The sequence below is a fragment of the Kryptolebias marmoratus genome, linkage group LG6 (assembly GCF_001649575.2).
Source record: "Kryptolebias marmoratus isolate JLee-2015 linkage group LG6, ASM164957v2, whole genome shotgun sequence".
In the NCBI taxonomy this organism is placed as follows: domain Eukaryota; kingdom Metazoa; phylum Chordata; class Actinopteri; order Cyprinodontiformes; family Rivulidae; genus Kryptolebias; species Kryptolebias marmoratus.
In genome coordinates this window covers 18,172,777-18,186,076 of record NC_051435.1, presented here as the reverse complement: position 1 = coordinate 18,186,076, position 13,300 = coordinate 18,172,777, and the positions used below count along the sequence as shown (strand labels likewise).

Genomic DNA, 13,300 nt, shown 5'->3' with positions numbered 1-13,300 from the left:
CTTCCTTTCATTGCTTTATTTCACAGAGGATGCAAACACACCATCCGTGCAGTTGTAAGAAATGTTTAAATGATCGTAGTTTGTAAGTTTCCTTCATTTGTAAAAAGTCGAGGCATCGCGGACTGAACCGGGTCTAATCAGGGCCAGAAAAGGTTTTAGCTGGACCTGCTTCTGGATCCATTCGTTGTTCATAGTTAAGATTTACAATATTATATCTGATGGTTCATTTTCCATGGCTGAGAGAAAGGACCAGAGATTGGCTAGAGCTAGCTAGAATAAAAGAGAAAGAAAAGGGCAAATCCTGGCTGTTACGTGTTTTTTTTTTGTTTGAGCTTTGCTACAAGTAGACACAAGAAGATGTGTGTCTTCACAGTTCAGTTTAGCAGCACCTCAGAACAATTATAACTCACGATTATGCTGAGACCTTGTAGCATTTTATTTTGAAAAACAGTCTCAGTTATCCTTCAATTCTATCCCACAGAAAATCCTCATTAAACGTGACTTTTCACTGTTGTTGTGTTTTATCTGTGACTTTATCCTTCCCTGAATTTTCATGCAACTTATTGTTTTGGAAGAAAACTAATATGTCCCTTTTAACAAATATTAACGTATGCATCACAGACGACATGACTGTGCTCATTCCAGCACAATCCAGTTACAGCTCGGTTCGATACATTCAATACAATCAGTTCTGATGCTAAGGCTTTACAATTTTACGCTGAACTTGCGTCCAATATTTCCATCTTTTGTCCAGTATCAAGTGTAAAACTCCTAATATATTTGAAATAACTTGATTCAGAAGTGTAACCCTGGAAAGAAAGCCAACATGAAGCATAACTATTGTATTAATAAAGGCAAAAGAGATGGAAAGACAGAAAAGCAAAAAAAAATATATGTTTTTTGGGTGTGAAGAGGAAGTGTTTACTCAAAATCAGCAAGTTTCATGGGAACAAATGATGAGCTATTTTAATCCACGGCATCAAGTTTTCTGATATGTCTACGTTCCAGGTCACTTTTTTAAAATAGGTTGTTCACATCAAACGCAAACACTCTTTCACCAATAGGGAGCTTGTCCAATCGATTCTGTTCAAGTGTTTTTTGGCACCACAGAGCCCGACATGCTGAGCTGCTTCGCCCTGAACAGAGATTGGGAGGCTTTGAAGCAGCTGGTTGGGGTTTGGGTCTCGACCGCTGGCCTTTTTAATCTTTCTTCTTTTTTTTTCCTGGCGTGACATCAGGACAGTCTCCTTCTAGTCAGGTCAGCCTGTTTTTCACTCAGGCAGTGAAAAGAGCAGGATGACTTCATGGTAAAAGTTCACTTCCTGTTCTGTTTTCATGAATTTCTGGTTTTGCCTTAGAAAGTCACAGGAAAAGTGCCTACAGGCAAAAAAAAAAAAAAAAAAAAATTACTCATAGGTCAAAGGTCACCTCTCTAACACTACTTCCTCCCAGCTGTTTTTTTTAATAAATACCATGGTGCTAATAACGCCTTAACTTTATTTCTCTTTTTCTGTGTCGATCCCGCCCAACTGTCATCACAGGAAGTCCGTCTCTGTCAAGGCTTCTCCTGTTTGAAGAGATCAAAATCAAAGCACGGTGACCTCCTGTCAAAGGATGAGTTTCGTCCTTCACCTTTTTTTTTTTATCTGTCAGAAAAATAACTTCCTGGAGACAAGGAAACACGCACACACAGAAGTTCATATGTCTGTCCTTATTAGGACACTGCATTGACTTCCATTCACTTCCTTAGCCTGACCTTGACCCCAAAATGATGTTCCACCTCATCAGGACCGGGTGTTGGTCCCCATATATGACAGGGTGGAACCAGAAAAGGTCCTAAAAAGGTAATAAAAACCAAGCACACACACATACACACAGTTCCACAGCTGTCTTCCCGCCTCCCTCCATCTCTCCTACATCCTTCGACTCTTCCTCCATCTTCTCTTTTTGAGGGAGTAAAACAGGAAAGACCCTCCTCTGTTTCCGTCTCAGGGTCGCAGTGACACCGACGCATCAGAGGAACTCATCAGCAAACACATCTGACAACAATCAGACAACTCTTCATCCTCAGATCCACTGTGTTCAGATCAATCTGCTCGTGACAGTAATCCCCGAGTAGGGCTCCTTTTATGCGTTTACCGTCAGACCTTTAAAAAAAAAATGTACTCTGGTTTGTGGTGAAAACACTTTCGCTGTAAACCTCTTGGAGCAAATCTGACGATGAAGATTTGGGATGACTCACTGAGGCACATTAATGGGCGACACACTTTTAAAATGAAACACAACTGTCCTGTAAAGATGGTGTTTGCCTGCTTTGTTCTACTGACAGCGTCTCCACTGTTCATTCATCTCGTCTCTGAAGGAAGCCTTCTCAACCAGCTCGCAGCTGCACTCTGTGTGTGTGTGTGTGTGTGCGTGTGTGTCGGATCTCCGTAGTAACCAGTTTTTAAACCCCTTCATCCTGCTGTTTACTTTCTTGGCTGAAAGAAACATATGGGATGTGAGACAGAATGGCAGGAATTGTACATCCTGCGAAGGGTGAGCTGTAATCCCCATCCATCCCATCAGACCCCGTGGCTGCAGTCAGGCCGCTTCCCGTCAGCGCAGCGCCGCCAGATGGAAACTCTGGAAAACTGCACCTCGTTTTCGTCAATTAAAAACCAATTTGTAATTAAGCCGAGCGGAGCGTCTCGCGAGCATTAGCGGAGATTTTAGGGCGTTGCTGTCGTTTAATGATGCTGCCAGTAGCGATGTTGACATCGACAGACAGAACATCTGTCGTAACTGGAGGCATCGCCACGGTAACTCAGCCCCTCGATGCCTCTGGAGCAAAACATCTGTTCTGACCAAGAGCTAGAGACCTAGAAACCAGGCACGGGGAGGGAAAGAGGCTCAGAATTTCGTAGCAACACAACAACTGGAATCACAGCTAATTTTCTGACACTGTCAACAAGCTGACTGTTTTATCATTATCAATATCATTAAAGCGGTTTAAGTAATATATTCAACACAATCTTACAACAGAAAGTAAAATATCTCCATCTGTGTACCACAAAGTGTCACAGTTTCACTCTAAAGGCTCACAAATTGCACCGACTCGTGTGTCTTTTTCATTTAGCTTATGTCTATAGTAACACACGTTTGATGCTTTTTCCACACAATAATGTACCGGTTCTCTTTTGTTTAACATAAATGACTGATCTGCTTTTAAAAAAAAGAGCAAAGGATCACGAGAGGCTTCAGTTCGTCCACTTTCATGCAGCACAAGTTTGACGTCTAACCTGGAAAATCCTTCTCACGTTTTTTTCTTACTTTTAATCTGTCTGCTTTTACATTCTGTGAAAAAAAAACAACAATGATTCGAGCCGCACACCAAATTAAGTTTTTGTACAGAAACCTTCAGCAGAAAACTCTGAAATGATGCGACGTGTAGCTGTTGATGTGTCTGTTTGATATTATTGCCTGTGTGGAGCTGTTTGACGAGGTGGTTGAACTGTATTACTGCACAAGTGGTGGAACATTGACTTCTTATTTCATGGCTTATAACGCTGATGATTTCCACTCACTGGATCATAGCCCTGTCCACCTCTGTAGCCTCTGATTACATCGCACACATTATTCTGCGTGTTTCTGTTTGTGCTGGCCACATTAGAAGTCAGTGATCAATCAAAAAGAGTAAAGTATTTAGTGCCCTGCCATTTTTGAGAGATAAAAATCCCACTGGATAGAGCTGAACCAGTTATAGCAGTGTATTTCAAAATAAAACAGGAAGTGACAAACTAAAACAAAGACAGACATGGTGAATATGCTAGAAAAACTTGTTCATTTGTTTAAATCTGCTTAGTGCTGAGAGAAACAAACACTGAGCTCAGACTTGACAAGATGAATCAGGACGCATAGTGTGACTAATTTAACTTAACTAAACTACTAACTTCCTGTCCAGAGCTTTCCCGGCGACCGTGGGAGAGGCTGAGTGTGGGTTTGATTGTCCAGCAACACAAAATGCACAAAAATGTCCGTACATTTGGAGGAATTCAGGAAACGGCTTTGCCGTGTGACGAGAGTCCGTCTGCAGCAGCTCCAGAGGAGCAGCAGCGTGGCTGGATCTTTACTGAAACAGGAAACGGTTAAAACAAACAGGGCAGTCTGCGTGTGTTGTTTGTGTTTCGGCTCTATTGTTCTATTTTGTCCCAGATCTGACAAAAAATAACTGCAGTAATGATGAAGAGGCCAACACACACACACACACACACACACACACAGTGCAGTGTTTAGTTGTTGGACAGCAGAATGGAGCTCTCTTGTCACATCTGCAGCTCTCTGCATTTTCCTGCATACACAGGCAGAAGGTTATTCTACCACTGGGAGGTCAAAGGTCAGGTGGTGGGGGGGTACTTCTCTTCCTCTGATGTCTCCCAGCTTAAACTCGAGCCTCAGCGGGACTATACTTGGTGTTAGCCGTTGTGAGAAAACAAAGAACTTTTTTTTTCTTGGTGTCACTGGAGCGCCGGATGAGTAAATGTTGTGTTACACAATGTTCGCACAAACTGTGGTGCAGTCTGCATTAATTTGGAGAAAGGTAACAGACTTCTATTACCATCTTTTTTTAGATAAATCTTCATGGTTTTTATTAATAAAACTGGTAGTTAGTTGTTTCGTTTATTCCACCTACAATCTATTATGCCCTAAGTGTTTTCATGTTTTCAGATGTAGTCAAAGCAGTCCTTTAAGCCTTTAACTCCCTACTCCGAGCTGTTTCAGTCATTAGACCAATTATTCCAGGAGCTCGAGGACGAGGAGAGCAGAGGATGGTGGAGAGTGGGCAGGCAGGTGAGTCTGAAGGACAGGCGTCTGAGCTAAAGGTCGTCGGGAGGTGTGTGAAGCAACGAAGGTATCTTTGTCAGAGGATGAGCCGTCTCTATGAGGTGAACCTCAGGTAAGTCAACTTCAGGAGATTCTCAGGTGGGTTAGTCACTAGAAGTTTCAAGAGAGGCCACCAATCACCGATGACTTCAACGCTCCAGCATCGAGTGATGTCAGCTCCATAGAAACCAAAGAAAAAAAGAGGAAAAAGGAGGAGGAGGATCCTCAGAACTGCCAGAACCCCGACAGTGTCACTTTAAACAGGTTTACATTTTTACATCCCTTCTAAGGCTGCCAGTTTTATTAGTAGGAGTTATTGTTTACATACTTGTGACAATGATTTATTATTTTCTTGCATAAGCCCACTGTATCTTCATTTATTGTTAAAGTCATGGTCAAGAGATTTTCTGAAGTCTTTTGTTCGTGTCTAATGTACAGTATGGAGTCTCCACAGGAAACACATGTAGGGACGTAGGAACAGGACAGTAACAAGACTGGGAGGAACACTGAGGCTCAGCCTGACTTTATGTGCAGATTTTTCCTCTTTTTTTCTCTTTTGATTTGTTTCAAAGCAGAGGTTTTGTTTTTTCTTTATTCCATTTCACATTTTAGCTGCACTTTATAATCCTTAGTTTTTTTTCCCCCATTCTTTCTGTAAAGTAAAGTTTACTGGAAATCTGATCAAACACAAGTTAGAATAACCGGTTTGGTTAAACCTTGTAAATGGGGTGTGCGAAATCATGCAATATTGTGAAATCTTGTGAGACACGCCGGCGCTCGGAGTACTTGCTGAGGATGACTCTCAGCTACTACCATGCTAACGTTAGCTCAATATCTGAAACACTGACTGAGTTATGGGCATTTCTGTGTTGGCTCAGGTCTCTCAGCTGTGGCAGGAGTCTCGAATGGTGTTGACTCCGAAAGCTAATCAGTTGTAGATGTCCATCCAACCATCTCTTTCTGAAAGCTTCTTTAAAATCCCTCCAGTTCTCGAGATATTTTGCTAACAGACAGACAAAGCAACCCAAGCACGCACACACCCACACGGACACAGGCATAAATATTCTGAGGAGGAGAAGTCAACAAAACAAACCCATAAAAACCGACCCATGAAGGGAGAAAACCACTTCCTGTTTGGTTTCACAGAGGCTGTTTTCCTCACAGGCTGATGCCGTCTCAGATGTAATAATCATAAGAAAGACTGGATGGGAGGCTTTTACCTGCAGTGCTTTTTTAAATCAGATTAACCATCCTCGTCTTCATCAGTAAATCTGTTTACAGACTTCAGGATCTAAGGTTCATTTTATGTAGGAGGAAACAGGTGGAAACTGTGACTTGTTTTGTTTAAACTGAATTAAATAAGACACTTTACTCGCCTTTTTAAGAGCTGATATGACCTAATTATCTAACTTTGTTGTAATATTTAAAGGTGTAACAGCTCCTCTTTTTTTTGTTTCCGATGACTCCAGAGTTATTTTTAGTCTCACTCTGCGTGACGATGCCATCTGGACGGCCGGCGTGGCTGAGTGCACAGTGCTCAACAACGCCATCGGGATTCCCGTCACGCTTGAAAACAGCAACATTTCATTTGCAGCACCAACAGGAAGCCCTGCATCGTGTTGTAGTTTAGTTTTTTTTTGTCTAAATTTCACTTTATTGGAGCATTCCAAATGAACAAAGGTGGATTATAAAAGGCTTTAAGGACTCAGGTTGTCTTTATCAGGCCGTGATCTCAGAGGAGTAAAGTCAGGAAAACAATAAAGGACACAATAGGATTATGAGTGTGTGTGTGTGTTCAGTATTTATGCATGTTATGCCTGCGGGACTGCGTAAAACAATGCAGCATCACAATAACTGAAGCATATATTTATCACCTGCTGTGTCAGCCCTGTGTGCGTGCGTGTTCTCATTAATCACAACGGCCTCGTTCCTCCAACGGGACGCTGCAATCTCAGGAGGGGAACCATCTGTTGCACAACACCTCTTCTTCTTCTTCTTCTTCCTCTTCTGTGGGGAGAGAAAACACGCAGGACTCGGAGCTGAACTCATTAAACACGGGAGACGACAAAATAAAGAACTGCCGGAGGAGAAGACCATCTTTAAGAGTCGGGTGTTGGTTTTGTTATTTAAAAGACACATCTACACGGGAGGATCGAAATCTGGATTCTATGTGTTCACAGATTCTTTATTCTTTATCTGCATTTTCTTCCTGTGCAGACAAAATCAAAGAGACAATAACACCTCCAACTTTAAATTCAAAGCTAATACCGGAAAGTTAAGTTTAAGATCCTAAACTTAACGTTAAGTCTTTTTTGACTTTTGAAGGCTTTTAATGTTTCAAAGCAGTATATTTCAAGAGACTGAGATCAGTTTTATTTTAGTTGGAGCCACAGAATGATGTGACCTTAGTAAAAGCCCAGAATATGAACCGATTACTAACAGAGGAAGAGCCTCTTTCAGGAGGAAAACTAATGATTTTAGAAAATTTATTTTAAAAAAAAACCCAACTCTTCAGTTGTTTGCTGGCTTGTTATTTCAGAAGTGAACAGAAACATGACAGAGGTTAGAAATCATAGCTAATTTATTTACAAATCTGGAGGAAAAATCATATAGACTTTAAAAATGCTTTTATTTGACAAACCCTATAAGCACTAAATTATTCTAGTGAAGATAAGAAGGAATAAAAACTCAAACACAATTACACAATCTTTTTTTGTTTTAGAGCCTGCATTTTTCAGCAGAAGCTTCTTTAAGAGGCAGAAATAAAAACAGCCTACATGTAGACATTTACACACACACACAGTTAAATATCATCAGCTCCAACTTTTGCTTCTGAACCAACGATCCGTCATGAACTCGCTGTGTGTCTGAAAACAAAACATCCTTCTCCATCATTATTCTTTACATCCAGCCCACAAACAGAAGCAGAAACTGACTCTTAAATGACTTCACACAGCTTTGATTACACATTAACTTTAAAAACTCCAGGGATCGTTCCTCTTCACTTTTCAGCTGCATATTGCTGCCATCTTCTGGTGTTAGCTCATTATTACAGCCTGTTTGTTGAAAAGAAAGAAATAATCTAATTTTTTGGTTCTGTCTGTTGTAATCACTCCTTCTTCAGGCTTATGTGTGTCTTATATATATATAGAAATATATAAACACATCTATGAAGTTCACTCATTCCTTTCATTTTATTTATTTATTTATTTATTTATTGTTTGTCTCAAATTTCCTATAAGTTCCTGTTGCCCATTTCACCCATGAATACAAACAAAATGCTTAGTTTCTTGGTTCACTCAGCTGTTCTTCAGTAAAATAAAATAAAATGTTCAGTGTCCTTTCATAGTGTATTTAAAGTAACCCCAAATATAAATGTTTCCAACCAGTTATATTACCCTTAACTCTGAGTAAATGAAATAAAATATTTTATTTTGATAGTGACGCCAATATTTAACTCATCTTTTAAAATTGACAATAAATATTATGTAAAAACGCTAAACACCAGACAATATCAAGCACGTTGGTGATGCAAAGCAAATAAAATAAATATTAGACATTACGAAAGCCCATTTTTGCCACTTTAATTTTCCAAGTAATATGACAATATCTTAAAATAATGTCTTGGGATTTCATAATTATAGGATGCTAAATCATCTAAGTCATAGTTTTAAGAAGTCATCTTATAAGTATAGGTTACATTTTTTTTCTTTCTTCAGGGTTTCTACACAGTCTTGAAAAGTATTGACTTATATGTCTGGATTCGTTTTTTTTTTTTTTTTTAGAAAAAATTATAAATAAAAATTTAAATAAATAAACATCTAAAATTCTGTGAAGCCGTGACTATTAATTCAACTTATCTTGAACGTAACCACTCACAATTTAAAGTTTACACAAGCTGTACATAAAGAGTACAATCGCTATTACCGTCATTTTGAACCTTTTCATGAGGCTCTTCGCGGCCTCCTGACGATCTGACTCCATTTCCCATCAGCCCCTTCGGTAACTTCTCCGGAAGAAAACCTCCGCTCCTTTTATGCACTTCCTCTTTCCGTCAGCGGAGTTTAGGTACAGCAGCTACTCTCTAATTCTCGTCTTTTAATCCTGTATAAATCGCGTCTTTCCCGTGTCATCCACTTTAAAGCGAGAAGTATAAATGTTCAACAGATGTCCAGTGATATAACCCGTGCTTCATTTTGACGACGGGCCTATTTTAAAGCTTTTTATGGTTGTTTATTGGTGCTTGTGACATGGCGCTGGAGTAGCGGTGTGATAGCGGCTAAAAGGCCGGCTGCGGCGGCTCTGACCCGTGAGTTAGTTTGTTGGGAGCCGTCACAATTAAAGAAAGATAACCCAGTTTATTCGTAATTGTCTAATGTGATGTGTAAAAAGCTCTGTCACTGTTTATCGCTGCTGCAAGGTTATCGGAATGGGATTTTTGGCTGCTAGCTGCTAGGCTAACAACTATGTGGACCTTAGAGGCTGTGTTGTGAACATGTGAAGTTTAACACGCTTTCATGCAGTCACAATAAGGGGATTCGGACTCGTTATTGGTCACAGATATTTCATTAAGAAGTTAGATTTAAAACCTTACTGTTGCTTTATGTTTGAAACTTTTAAATGTCTCAGTTACTGTCAAAAAGTTACCATTTGTATAAAGTATTGACTTCCTGCAGGCTAATATGTTGGCGTTCTGTCTTGTTTCGCTCCAGAGTGACATTTGTCGTTTTTCCCACCATAACATGATGTTCAGTCTGACCTGTATTAATGCAGACTGCTGTCTTGTTTCAGTACACAATGGGACGTGTGATCAGGGGTCAGAGAAAAGGTGCGGGCTCCGTCTTCAGGGCCCACGTCAAGCACAGGAAAGGCGCCGCTAAACTCCGTCACATCGACTTCGCCGAGCGCCATGGCTACATCAAGGGAATTGTGAAGGTAAGCGCCCGCCCCTCGCAGACTAAGGCCTCCCCCGTGGTTTCCACCTGGATGTTAATTTGTCGTCTGCTCAGGACATCATCCACGACCCCGGCCGTGGCGCTCCCCTGGCCAAAGTGGTCTTCCGTGACCCGTACCGGTTCAAGAAGAGGACGGAGCTCTTCATCGCCGCCGAGGGCATCCACACCGGACAGTTCATCTATTGTGGCAAGAAAGGTAAGCGACTGAACCGTGGCTTCTCTCGGATCGCGTACGAGCCAAGTTATTAGTTCTGGATCCACGGAAAGCTCAGACTTCTGTGTCGGAAAATGTCCACTAATAGGTGGACGGTGCTGTAGGTTTGTGTTTGAGCTGAGGAGGAACAGATTTAACTCGTTTAAGCTGTAATAGGATGCTGTGGAGGTCCCTGGATTTTTGGTCCCCCCTTCACAATGTGAACAGGGGAGGCAAAAGTACCGTCCGTCCGTCCAGTCCATCTTGTGAGCCAGACAACGACAGGACTGGGAGGAACACTGTGGCTCAGACTGACTTTAGGGCAGGGGTGGGCAACCCTGGTCCTCAAGTGCCACCATCCTGCATGTGTTACTTGTTTCTCTGCTCCAACACACCTGATTCAGAGGTTAAATGACCTCTTCATGTTCTGCAGAAGCCTGTTAATCACCAAGACTGTCCACCCCTCGTCTAAGCATAATGTCGCCATGTCAAAACCCAAGATGGCCACAGTCTATTTATAAATGTGTGTGTAATTTAGCCATCTCATTTATTTTAAGGAAGCTATACCTTTTTCATTAAAATAAAAACTAGAAAGCAGAGTTTCTTCAAATGATTAATCTATGTTGCCCCCCCGACTCCACTGTTGCGCCTGGTGGCGAGTAAAACGGCTCCCTCTGCTCGTCAGGATACGTCACTCCGCGCCTCCTCAGACAGCAAATTCTCACTACAATAAAACATACACTATTCAAGACCCTCAGGGACGGAGGACATTGGCGTATCACTTGTTGTCCGGTCATAGTTTTTCATGGTGTGTGTAACAAGTGACCAGACGTTCCACAGCTTAGTTCTGCTTGCAGAAAATGAAACTCTGCCTTCACGTGTAATAAATGGTGTTTTTCCTGCGTCTCCTTGGCACAGAGATGGGCAGAATATGAAATGCTGGCTTTATTTCTTTGCCTAAGTGAAGATGGGCACTGAAAACAAACAATCAACGGATTAAACTTGAAAACTTAACAGACGTTTCTGCAACACTACAAACATTTTATCAGATTTGGACGTTAAATTTGTTTTATTGGGGGATAAATTAGGTCAGATTTCTAGAAAGGTTTACAAACTTGTTGAACTGTCAGTATTCCTAAACAAAGTGATGAATTAATCTGAACTGTGACGTTTCCTCGCTGCTGTGGGGATTATTGTTGATTAGGGTGTGAAGTGTTGGCGTTTTTACAGTCAGGATTTCATTTCACATCACCTAATGTCAGCTGATTTTATCAGTGAGGCATCATTTTGATTCAAATAATTTTTTTTTTAAGTCCGCAACTGCAGCACAGCTCAGGCCCAACTCTGAGTCACTCTTTGGTTCTTCTACCCGACTTCTTGGTCATGTTTAGGGTTTGGTTTCTGTTTTTGGATTTGAAATGGCAAAGATCAGAGTCCTGAAAGTAAAAGTGGTGATAAAACTGAAAGGATGAGTATATATTTGATTTACAGCTTGAGGAAACATGAAGGATTTTATGTAAGATGGGATGTGGGGTGGTTGATGACGTCCAGAGCATTAAAGAACGTCTGATAATATTTGTGAACTTTGAATCGTTCTCTGACGGACGGCTGACTTGTCAGTTTAAAGCCAACTTCCCGTCGTCTCTGCAGCTCAGCTGAACATCGGGAACGTTCTGCCCGTTGGAACGATGCCCGAGGGAACCATCATCTGCTGCCTGGAGGAGAAGCCCGGTGACCGGGGCAAGCTGGCCCGCGCGTCGGGGAACTACGCCACTGTCATCTCCCACAACCCCGAGACCAAGAAGTCCAGAGTCAAGCTGCCCTCGGGCTCCAAGAAGGTCATCTCCTCCGCCAACAGAGCTGTTGTTGGTAAGAACCCGAGTGGCACCGGAACGTCGTCGTCCTTAAAGTCTGATGTCTGAGTGTCTCCTCCTGTGTTTAAAGGTGTGGTCGCTGGAGGCGGTCGTATTGATAAGCCCATCCTGAAGGCCGGTCGGGCCTACCACAAGTACAAGGCCAAGAGGAACTGCTGGCCACGTGTCCGTGGTGTGGCTATGAATGTAAGCAAACACGTCCATCACCTTGATCCACTCAGAGAACTGAGGAGGGGATTAAAATATGTAGATACGACTATAGGGAGCTTCTCAAACCAAACCATGTTGTTGTCGTTGTTTCCCTGCAGCCTGTTGAGCATCCCTTCGGTGGTGGTAACCATCAGCACATCGGCAAACCCTCCACAATCAGGAGGGACGCGCCTGCTGGGCGTAAGGTCGGTCTCATCGCTGCCCGTCGTACAGGCAGACTGCGTGGAACTAAGACCGTCCAGGAGAAGGAGAACTAAACGTAATAAAACATGTTCCAAAACAAATCAGTCGGCTGGTTTTATTTCTGGGTTGACGTGAACTCGAACCGACTTGACCATGAACTTGAGACAGTCTTTCTTTTTTTTTTTTTTTTGTAAAGGCCCGTGTGAAGTGAAGCATGACGTAATTGGTACCATGTTAACAATTTACTGCTTATAGTTTCCTAAAGGGACCTCACCACTGAATCACATTTTTTTTCTTTTATCAGAACTAAAAATGTGGCTGGATCACATGCTAGAGTACCGCACTATAGGGCACACTGGATTATACGACGCACTGTCAATGAATGGTCCATTTTCGAACTTTTGTTTTATATAAAGCGCAGCAGACTAGAAGGCGCGTGCACCTCCCAATTATTGTAACTGCACGCCGTGCTGTGTTCAAAATGGATGATTTCGGTGCTCTAGCGGAGCTGGTTCGTATCAGCATTTATATGATCCCTCTGAGAGATCGCAAAGATAATCAAACGTTTCAAAACTCACGGAAGGACACTGCACCGACATAAGCGTCAACTAAACGCCACTCGCTCAGGTCCATGCACAGAGCCCTGCACGACTAGAACAGCCTTAATGCTACAAGCAGTGCAGCTCTGTAGTTTACCAAAGTTGTTCTAAAATATTACTTTTTCCATATATAAGGCGCTCTGGATTATAAGACTAAAAGTGCGCCTTATAGTCTGGAAAATATGGTAATGTTCTCTGATGTTTCTTGGCCACTGTTAGCTGTCTAAATAAGGTTTTGATACAAAGAGACAGATTACCAACAATGTTGTCTTCCATAGTTTTTTTATTTATGGTAATCTTCCTACAGGTGGTCTGGATGTTGGCATAAACTGCAAACACCATAAAAAAAATCAGACTAAAAAGTGCCAGGGCTAAAACAAAATTAGGATTTGTTTAATGAGTTTATGGTTCAATAAATGACCC

The 13,300-nt window shown here is 41.8% G+C and overlaps 1 protein-coding gene across 1 annotated transcript; it reads left to right on the top strand.

Moving 5' to 3' along the window:
* The first annotated feature begins 9,626 nt into the window (after positions 1-9,626).
* rpl8 (ribosomal protein L8) lies at positions 9,627-12,379 on the top strand. Its single transcript, XM_017410090.3, has 5 exons — positions 9,627-9,798; positions 9,873-10,014; positions 11,662-11,880; positions 11,956-12,071; positions 12,194-12,379. The coding sequence occupies exons 1-5, from the start codon at positions 9,631-9,633 to the stop codon at positions 12,350-12,352; spliced, it is 804 nt and encodes a 267-aa protein (XP_017265579.3). The 5' UTR covers positions 9,627-9,630; the 3' UTR covers positions 12,353-12,379.
* The last annotated feature ends 921 nt before the right edge of the window (positions 12,380-13,300 follow it).

Coding starts and splice junctions, on each gene's coding strand:
- rpl8 (XM_017410090.3), top strand. CDS start 9,631: ATGCAGACTGCTGTCTTGTTTCAGTACACAATGGGACGTGTGATCAGG. Junction 9,799..9,872: donor ACATCAAGGGAATTGTGAAG/GTAAGCGCCCGC, acceptor TCGTCTGCTCAG/GACATCATCCACGACCCCGG. Junction 10,015..11,661: donor CATCTATTGTGGCAAGAAAG/GTAAGCGACTGA, acceptor TCGTCTCTGCAG/CTCAGCTGAACATCGGGAAC.